The 10832-nt window shown below is 39.9% G+C and overlaps 1 protein-coding gene across 1 annotated transcript; it reads left to right on the plus strand.

Moving 5' to 3' along the window:
- The first annotated feature begins 7656 nt into the window (after window positions 1–7656).
- Window positions 7657–10832, plus strand: LOC128371452 (LIM/homeobox protein Lhx1-like). Its single transcript, XM_053331779.1, has 5 exons — window positions 7657–7826; window positions 8573–8793; window positions 9160–9434; window positions 10122–10278; window positions 10438–10832. The coding sequence occupies exons 1-5, from the start codon at window positions 7657–7659 to the stop codon at window positions 10830–10832; spliced, it is 1218 nt and encodes a 405-aa protein (XP_053187754.1).

The following is a 10832-nucleotide window of genomic DNA, read 5'->3' on the forward strand; positions in this document are numbered from 1 at the left end:
GTGACCAGAATGCATTGATCAGTCTACAAGACACATTTTATTTCAGGATATTAATTTGCAAAGTTTTACAACTGATATAAACAACCAAATTCATGACATAATTAGCTATTTTGTGTCAACAGTTGCACTGTATGAAATCAATACAAAAACATGAAAATACAAAGGAATATAAAACCATTAAATAACAAAGGATAATGCACCATTGAAAACAGCCTTTGGTGGTAATATTACAACTCTCTAAGATCCAGCAGTCCAGGCAGTTTATGACTGAAGAGATAATCCTCTTCATTCAGCCATCTCAGTCTGCAGACAATATCCTGGAGGTAAGAGCTGCTAACACATTCCATAATATAATGTTCGATCAGTATAAATTGTATTTACCCAATTTTCACCTTTAACATTGGGCTGGAAAAGAAGCCCAAATGCGATTATGCACATGAAGAATTAATCCGGAGATGAGCACAGGGTAATGTATGGTAATTATCCAACAGGATATTCTTACATAGCGATTAGCATATCTGGGAGGCCAGACAGGGATGGGAGGGCAGTCTGAGAGGAAGGAAAGGACACAGCTGCTGATAAGAAGCCTGGTTTGTTTTTTTATGTTGATGAAAAATGTGGATAGTCTGGCTACAGGCATGTACTCACTCCCTTCTTTATGTTCCTCTCTATCTTATGTGCACATGCACAGTCTCAGATGAGAATTGACATGTGGATGCACATATACACTACCAAGGAGAAGGGGGAAAACACTGAATTTGAGAAAGAAACACAGCTCACAGCCCACCACGGAAGTGGCACATGTATGTTTGTGCTTAGGCACTATAGTTTTATAGACAATACCTCATGTATTTAAAACAAACAACTTTATTATAGATCGACAGGTATAATGAAATTAAACAATTTGGTTAACAGTAAGAGCTAATTCACAATGCACTGATTGTTATTTATTCCATGCAATTCATGCAATGATGTAGCAAGTATAGTATAGCACAAATGAGAGTTATGGCAATGGTGGTCACATGATGCATTGACTGAGTGATTTGATTTTGATTAAAGGCTCCCTGAACCATCCTGATACTTACTCCTGAAGGCATTATATTATATATATTATATTATAAGTATTAGGTCTTTATGTTTTTCTCTTGGTCAGCTCCAACCAAATGCTCTGTCACCACTGCTCTGTGGTATAGTTATGATATTGGATGAACGGGGGGGTATGGGGTGTGAAGTTCCGATATTCCTAAAATTATAATGTATCTAATTATTGCCAAACAGAGACTACCCGTATAACATAACATTTTCTTTTAGCAAATTAAATATGAAAAAGTTCATGTAACTGCTGATGTCTCTGCATATAAAATTGTACGTAATATATTATACATTTCCTGCATCTCCTAAAAGTTAGCAGGATTTATAATTTTTTGATAACAATACAAACGTTACCTTTTGTTTCTTGTTTTCATTCATGTCGGCCATGTAACCCCATTGCACAAAGTGACCATGAGCCACTGTATCAATTCTTGGTTTGGTATTTAGGTGTAATCAGCCATGTAGGACACCAGCTTGCCAAAAAGCCGGGCCCTTTGTGAGATGTCCATCTGCTTTGTGCATTGGGACGAGCCCAGTCCCAAAGAGCTGCTGGAATGAAAGGGTGAGCATGAGAAGGCCCAGCTGAAAAGACAAGGGTGGGCGGCTGCATCAGGACACAGTCTGTCTGCGGCACTCCTGCAGTCCACTCTTATTCTAATGTTGCATCCATGACTCCCCTGCTTGCATACAAGTTGGAGATCAGAGACTGACAGATGCACAGAGGGAAGCAGACTGGGATGTGTGTTTGACATACGCGTGCACCCTTTCACGCATGTGGTGTCTGTGTCCCCCTCACTACCTCTCTGTTAAGCTGTTTGGCTAATATTTTCCTATTGACTCAACAGTGTACATAATACAGGCCTCAGTGACCTCTTAGCAGGATATATCTGTGTGAGCTCAGATCGATTCATACAGTACCCCCCATCCCCCCTCCCCTCATTGTCAATATTCAGTGGATGGGCTGGGCAGCGTAGGAGCAAGTGATAAGCAGCTATAGGCCAGTTGAACCCTTCCACCAAGAGTCGTGACCCTACAGCATTACGGTTGATTATACCTCATCCAGAGCTGCTAGGTCTGAGAATCAAGTATCTTCACTCCATTTGGAAAAATATCACAGCAGTCAAATTATTGGGTTCATTTCAGAAAATCTAATTTAGTTTCTTTTCTTTATCCTAATTCATAATGAATTAAAAGATAAAACATAAAAATTATCCAAATATTTGTCGTCAATGTTGAGAATATGAGTAAAATTTACCAATATTGCAAATGTATGATTGCTGACTATTCTGTACATTTAGAACTTTGTTATCACAATTGTTTGAAAAGATACTTTCAAATGTTTCTTCTAAGCAGCCTATGTGAGGCAGGTGACCTGCATATGTGTTGTGTGGAACAAGCTCTTTTCCTCGGGTAAGACAACCATATGCCCCCAAACTCCAACACTCCCCATCTCATGCCCCCCCACTTCCCCCGAACTCACACACAAGCATGTTCCTTTCTGTCAACGCAGCCTGAGCCCTGCCCCCGCCCCACCGTGCCTCCCCTTGCAAACACTCCTGATAACTGACAGCAGCTGCATTGATGAGCACAATGCATGGGCCAAGGCAGCTCAGCTGGCCTATCTTCCCACTTGACACCGGTTTGACCCCTGGCATGTGAGTTGTCCAATCCCCCCCACCCCAAAAGGCAGCTCGGCCTATAGCCAGACACAGTCTGTCTCTGTATCTCCTCTCACACACACACTGCTCCAAGGCAGGACACACACCCAGTAATGGGTGCATCCTCAGGTCAGCCAGGTCAATTAAATTCAAATTGAGGATAAATGATTTGTAAATCATGTACAGATAAGGAACCGGTCCACAGAAGAGGGAGGAAACACTGCTGCTTTCACTTTTGACAGTTGAAAATATTCAAACTTTTCCCCATGGATGCTTCATCAATATTTGCTTTCATCTACTGACTTATAGATAGCCAAACAATGTCTCACTGGTGCTTGGATCCATATTTACCCTCTTTCCACACATGTACACACTCATGCACACTCCCATATGTGCACAAGCAGCATCAGCGGTGTATCCAGTATGAGTGAGCGTGAAAGGCTTGTAATAGCTCGACCCCCTAAGGGACTGATGACACCAAGGAAACTAAACAGAAGCTGATGGTGTGACAGACCTGAGGAGGGGAAATGGAGGGAGGGGCTCAACGGTCCCCTCTGCCATTCTGCTCCTTTACAACTTTACAAAATAGCCTTTTAATTTGCTGCAGTGTCTGGGGTGTCTGAATTGTGCCTGCATCAATCACCATCATCGCCACAACCGTGGGCACTCTGTCCCTAGGGCCCTCTCACTGAGCGGCCCCTCAGGCAGATCACTCTCTCTCTCCTCTCACATGGGGTAGGTTTCCCACTCCGTCAACCCTTCGTTTTGCCTGTACCCTTCCTCACACCACACACTCACTCACGCAAACAATGTGGTACTGCTTGAAACCCACCACTCGACTCTGTAATAGTTTTTTTTTTTCAGCTCTCAATAATCAAGCATTGTGCATGAAAATGACCGTCTTGCTGCTTCAGTGCAGCATTAACAAATCAGCAATGATTTTTAATAATGTTCTGTGTTCTAACAGAAAAGCCATGATCAGGAGGATTGATTTCTCTCTATCCAAAATAGTTATTTGATTATACACAAGGGAGCTACATTAAATACTACTCTCTCTGGGAGGCTTTGGGATGTACTGTAGTTTGGGAGAATTACCCCCACTCTCTCTGTGTGTCACTATTGGTTAAGCTGTAACGATGACAGTGAAAACCATCATAAATATCAATTTATCATTGTTAGACTGCTTAAGTTGTATACTGATGTGATTAAATAGTATATATATAATATGTTTTTGTAAGTAGAGCTACCTTTCTGGCACAGTGTACATTTTGCGACTTTAACTTTGAATCTCAGCCCACCATACTCACTGCTGTTAATATCAAATGGATAATAACCTTTTTTTCCCCTTTATTTTAAGCACAACATGTTCACATTGTATGACACCCCCCTCTGTATCTCCCTTGCACTTCTGTGTTATGCTAATTCAGTCAAGCACAGGTTGCTCAAAGACAATGGCTGTGTGTTGTATGCGGAGGGCCGCAAATGTCACACCAAGCTGTTCCACTTCTCAGCTCTAAAAAAGTATGAGGGTTTTGATGTCAGTTGGCTCAGAGTAGAAAATGTGCAGGTGGTATGTTCCTTTGCCAGAAATGGATATTAACCTTTTGTTCAGCACTGATTGCAGATGTGCTTTACCACCTATACTTTGTTGCCAGTTTATAAGCTCCACCTTTTGAAAATGAATACAGTCTAATAAGTTTTTAGATATGTTGCTTCACGTTTTTAGTCATTTCGCATTTAAACTGATGGGTTAGGATGGTGAAAAGAAATGTGGCTAGCAATAAGTCTGCGTCTTCTTGACTGAACTTTTGCTTAGTGTAATCCTCATTCTAGTATTTTTTTTAGTTAATCTGTAATCATGAATATCCTTAAGTGAGGCTGATTGAACAATGGACACCCTCTGTTAAGCTGTAGTCAACATGTGGGGAATAAAGAAGATCCTGTTTCACAGTAGGGAGCTCTGCAAACTGCCAAATACAGTATGTTTGTCATCTCATTTTATGTGTTGCCAGGTATTTTCTTCCTGTCTATAACTTTCCCATTGTGCCACTGCCTAATCAGCTTTAATTGACATTAATTAGCATCTAGTAATTAATTTTGTTTTCTACAAATTATTTGTATGAATGGTCCCAGTGGGTGGGCTGTTCATCTCGTTAGGGCCAATTAGCTACAATTAACAAACACTAATGACATGCTTTTTTTCTCATTCCAAAACAAACAGTGCGCACCCTGCCAGATTCCAGTGCTGTACAGAGACCTCTTGTGTGCTGAAGTGGAGCTGGGGGCCAGCTCTTTGGGCCAGGCTTCTAATCAACACCTCTCATGGAGAAACACAAACCCAGAAGGAGACACTTGTCCAAACAACTGGCACTTAGGATACCATGGAGAGAATTACGTTCCCCTCTGGTCTGTTCATTGATACCCACCACTGTTAAATGTAAACGACTGAGATCACCATTTGACAGTCACAATAAACATCCAAGAAGACCTCAAGCAACTTTTTCTAATCATTATTAGTTTTACCGCTACTTTTCTCACATGACAACACATTATAAATCTCCTATTCAGAATTCATACACCACCAGTTTCAAAGTGTGCATAAAGGGATGCATGCAGCACAGTTAAAACCAGACATGTAGCTTCTTAATACATTCACAGTTGCAATTCCATTACATTCTACCTTGTTTGGAAATTCTTACTGACAGAATAAAAATGTACTCTTAAATAATTCACCAAAGGATGCAAGGTGCAAGGTTGCATTATATGACTTTGGCCCTACTGTCAATGTATTCATTTAAGTACTGAAAGCATTCATGGGTGCAACAAAGTGCTGTCCATGGTGCTTAAAGAATATTCTCAAAGTAACCATCCTCACACAAAAATGACACTGCTTATGGCACATTGTCAAAATATATTTCAGGATATATGAGCCCACAGGTCATTTAGAGCTCTGGGGAGTTAAATGATCTTAAAATTGTTATGAGTATGGTTTCTGGCTTTTACTTAAAAAACTTTAAAAACTGTATGCTTGGGTCTTTTTTGCAATGAATCCAATTTACAAATAAATGCATTACTATGTCTGGGTTAAAATATTGTATTCTCAAAACATTTCAGGAACCAATGAACCTGATCATCATGTTCTGAAAAGGGGAACTAATCTTGGTTATTACTCTGATAATGAATATTCAATATGTATTTCTAAGATTTAGGAACATGTTTAACTGACTGATTTGGATTAATTGGCTGATTTGTGTTGGAACCTGCTTAAAAAAAGAATAAACATTAGAAAGAGATGGGGATACGCATGTTCAACCAACACCTTGTACTCCTTTTTTCTCACCCATTCTTTTTTATATACCCTACAATCAACTGTCAAATAAATAAACTGATTAAATTAGATATTCTGATGTAAATGTTTCATTTCTAAGCTGAATACTACGAGCTGACAGTGATAAAAACAAAAAAAAACTAACAAAAGATTTTGCAACTCCTTCGCTCAAGTTGAGTTTTATAGTGTCGGAAGCTTCGATATCAGGAACTAACAGAGCTGGGAGCCTGTATGGGAAAATGCGCTATCTCCGTCACCAGTGCACCAGCACAGTGAGATAACATCTATAAGAGAAGCAGCCTATCGCTACAGATTAGAACCATTAGTGATCCTTGTCCTTTCAAACTAAATGAAGAATAATGCTGAGACACAACATTAATCTGTAGAAAGCTTCAGCACGTTCATGAGAACCTCTTACTTTCTATCCAGCAGCAGGTTTAGGCCTGGACTGACATGTGTCACGTGCCGCTCTGTTCTCTGAGACAAGCCAGCGTTTTCTCAAAGATAATCAGTTATTCATATGATGTCATTATTGTTCCTCAACAAGCTAAGAGACTAAAGAAACTAAAATAATTATTGTTTTGATATGGAGAGTGGAAGATAAAATATGTTTATTAATAGAGTTTTCATATTTGGGCATTACTGAGCATAATGTGAAAGTTTTAATGATTGCAACTTTTTCAAACATCTAATTTAACGGGAAAAAATAGTAGTAGAAGTATTAATGGGTCTTTATGTAAAATTCTTGTTTATCTTTTTGCAGCATCCTTCAAAGACATGCATTTTTCTTCTTCTTCTTCTTCTTCTTCTTCTTCTTCTTCTTTTTATTATTATTACATTTTAAGGTTGAAAAGTTTGTATGAGTCCAACTCCGATTTAAATCATGGCTCTTCTACATGTTATTTGATATTTTTGCTTCCCTTTGCATGATGCTGGTTGAGGTGCATGTGGTGGAGGGAAATAGGGAAAAAAGGCTGCTCATAGGTTTTTCCTGGAGCTGACGTCACTGATTTCTTAATAGGCAATTGGCTGCGCTTTAAGAGGTGCGATCATTACAACGCTTCTCTCAGACTGAGATCACATCAGAGGGAAAATGGGACTCTAATGACAAGGCTGAGCGCGCTGACATCATTTCGTCATTATTTTTACTCTAGTTTAGACACCTCTCAGGATATATCACACAGCAGTCAGGTGTTGGTATAAAAGCCACTAATGAGTATCTTTTCTCAGCTTATCCAAAAAAGCGCGCACCTCGGATCATCTTGATGGGCTCCTCATGTCCTCCAGTCTATGATTTTGTTTCAGAAATGCTGTCTGCAGATTTTTGTCAACAGTTGACCTGTTGTTCGGAGCTGTTGGCCGGATGTGGATTGTTGTCCTTTGGAACAGAAGAGCTTGTTTTACCCTCACGGATGATGCTATAATTATTCAGATTTCTTGTGGATACATTGGATTTCCTGGATCATACAAGAACAGTCGTGCAAGTGAACACCGAGGTGACTGGGACATTGGAGCGGGGAAGAAGCAGAGTAGATATACTGTATATCTCTGTGACTGAGCTGGGAATAACTGCAGACCATGCTTCAGTGTACCAGCTGTGAGAAGCCTATTGCTGATAGGTTCTTGCTGAAAGTTTTGGACAGACCGTGGCACATCAAATGTGTCCAGTGCTGCGAATGCAAATGCAGTTTGACAGACAAGTGTTTTTCACGAGAAGGGAGACTGTACTGTAAGAATGACTTCTTTCGGTAAGCATCCAACGTGTTTGCGGTTTGGTATTAATGTAGATGCAGGTGGAGAAAAAAGAGAACAATACATATGTCATGTCAGCACAATTAAATATGAACTGAGCCAATAAAATGTGTGAGATGGAAAATGTGGAGTTTGAAAATCCAAGGTAAGGTGGGAAAAATGTGATAGTTAAACATGGCTATAGATTATGGTTCCGCCAAACCTTGATGTGGACTATATTAAAACTACTGGAGCGTGTTCTGCTATGCTGCATCTGTGTAAATTTTTTTGAGGGTTGTAAGAAAATATGAAAAAAGTGACGATACGTTCAAAAACATTATATGAGTTTATGAGTAGGTCGTTTTTCTTTATATTACAATAAAGCAGCGGCAGCGACAACCAGGCCTAACCCTAATTCCATTGATATGTTGAGTTTGCACTCATAATGAGATTATTATTATACACCATTTATATTATACTTTATATTTTTCATGTTCTATGCAACATTGTAATTTAGATAGGTCTATAGATCATATATGCATTACTTATGTATAGCTAACATTTAATTGGATTATGAAAGTTGAACTACAGTTATAATCACAGTCACTAGCTGTCTCCTGCTTTCTTAGCTATATTCTGCTGGATTGTATATGTATAACATTCATAGGAATTCACTAAATAAATAAACAAATACAAATCTGAGGAATTGTTATTTTTTATTTTGAGCCTCTCCTCCTGACTGTCACTTCTCCTTCTTGAACAGGAGATTTGGGACCAAATGTGGAGGTTGCGCACAGGGGATTTTACCCAGTGATCTCGTCCGCAGAGCCAAGAGCAAAGTGTTTCACCTGAACTGTTTCACCTGTGTGATGTGCAACAAACAGCTGTCCACCGGAGAGGAGCTGTACATCCTGGACGAATTCAAGTTCGTTTGTAAAGAGGACTATCAAAACAACAACGGGAAGGACACAATCCTGCTCTCAGGTGATTTCATATTAACCATAAAGACACTGCACGTGTGTACAATGACCAAAAGGGGACAAGTTGCTCATTTCGAATTTCTATTCTAATTATGACTATTATTTATTAGCTTTTATCATTTTATTTTTAGTTTGACTAATTCCCTCACAGATATAAATACTCCATATTGGTTAGTGTTTTTTTTTATTTTTTAATGTGTGATCTTGTAGAAAATGAATGCGTAAAGACATAAATACGGTGCTGCATTTATAACTCATATATTAGTTTTTTCATGCTGGTTTTGCCGGTGTGATTTAGATGCACAGATGTTGACGTTATATATTAAATATATATTGTGTTAATATAGACTATATCTTTCTCTCATAACAGTCACGACGTGCAGCGACCCCAGTTTGTCTCCAGACTCCCAGGACCCGCAAGACGACGAAAAGGAGTCAGAAACTGGACATTTGTCTGATAAAGACGTGTGCAGCAACGAAAATGACGAGCAGAGCGCCGTCGGGAAGAGACGCGGGCCTCGGACCACCATTAAAGCCAAACAGCTGGAGACCCTGAAAGCGGCTTTCACGGCCACACCGAAACCTACCAGACACATCCGAGAGCAGCTATCACGGGAGACCGGCCTCACTATGAGAGTCATCCAGGTACTGTGGAAGGCAAAAAAAGGCCTTATATTCTACACCATCACGATTAGGCTACTTAATACAGGTTACACACTTTCACAAGACAGGAAATAACGTGCGTAAACGCAACCAAAAAAACAAAAAGAAAGCGATTGTAGCTCATTGCTCTTATTTTTTTTTATCCTCAAGGAATTTATTCATAATGATTTACAGATTTTTTTCCCCAGGCAGGCTTTCCACACTAATTTCAGGATTTTGTTTTCTTAATCTGTACTCCCACCGCGCCCCTAAACCCCTTAAAAGCAGGACTCAAGATATCCATGAGCATTTTTAAAAGCCCCCTTTTCCTTTTCCTTTGAATTGGATTTAACAGCCATCGCTTTACTTGCCAAATAATTACTTTTTACGCATTTACTGAGTCTTCTTTATTCCATATTCATCTTATTTCTGATCTGAACAATTTCCATTTGTGTGGCAAGAATTTATAGTGGTTCATCACATTGCGAAACCCAAGTGAAAAATACTCATTTTAATATTTAAGTAATCTAAATGTTGTCAACTAGTTCATCTTATTTTTTACGGCTTACTTTAATAACCCTGTGAGGCATAGAAATGTATATCAGGATTGCGTTTATTTTTTGTGACACATTCATGCTGCTCTTTTTGTTAACTTTGCCTTTTTTTTCTTCTTCTCATTTTGTCCTCAAGGTTTGGTTTCAGAATAGGAGGTCCAAAGAGAGACGCATGAAGCAGCTGAGCGCTCTGAGCTCCAGGAGACATGTGTTTTTCCGCGGCTCGAGGAGGATGAGAGCGCTGGGAGAGAGAGTGGAGACAGGAGAGATTGGACACTTCTCTTATTATGGAGGTGAGCTATGCTTTGTAACTTTATTGTTATTTATATTTAATTGCCCTTGAATAGACAGATGCGTGTATTAATTATTAAGGTTGATATGTATACTATCATTCATGTCATTTTTGTTCATATATTGCCAGAATTCTGACATTGAGTGCTTTGTAAATGCAGATTATCCTGGTGAATACTATGGCTCAGGAGGGAATTATGAATACTACCAAGGCCCACCTTCATCCCAGGCTCAGACACCAGCAGACTTGGGCTTTGTGCCCTCCTCTGTCCCTGCTGGCACCCCATTAGGAGTCCTGGACCACCACCACCACCACCATCACCATCATCCAGGTCACCACTGTCCTGGAGAGATGCAGTGTTTCTCTGACACAGTATCTCACCATCCTGCGGACTCACCTAGTCCAGAGCCAAATGGACCGGGCTCAATGCACAGTATCTCCAGTGAGATGTGTGGCCCCAGCACACCCTTTACTACTTTGTCTCTCAGTGACAGCGGATACACCAACCAGCTGTCACAACCCTCCTCAGAGATGAGCGAAGGCACTGTGTGGTAA

This window comes from Scomber japonicus, chromosome 13 (assembly GCF_027409825.1).
Source record: "Scomber japonicus isolate fScoJap1 chromosome 13, fScoJap1.pri, whole genome shotgun sequence".
In the NCBI taxonomy this organism is placed as follows: Eukaryota; Metazoa; Chordata; class Actinopteri; order Scombriformes; family Scombridae; genus Scomber; species Scomber japonicus.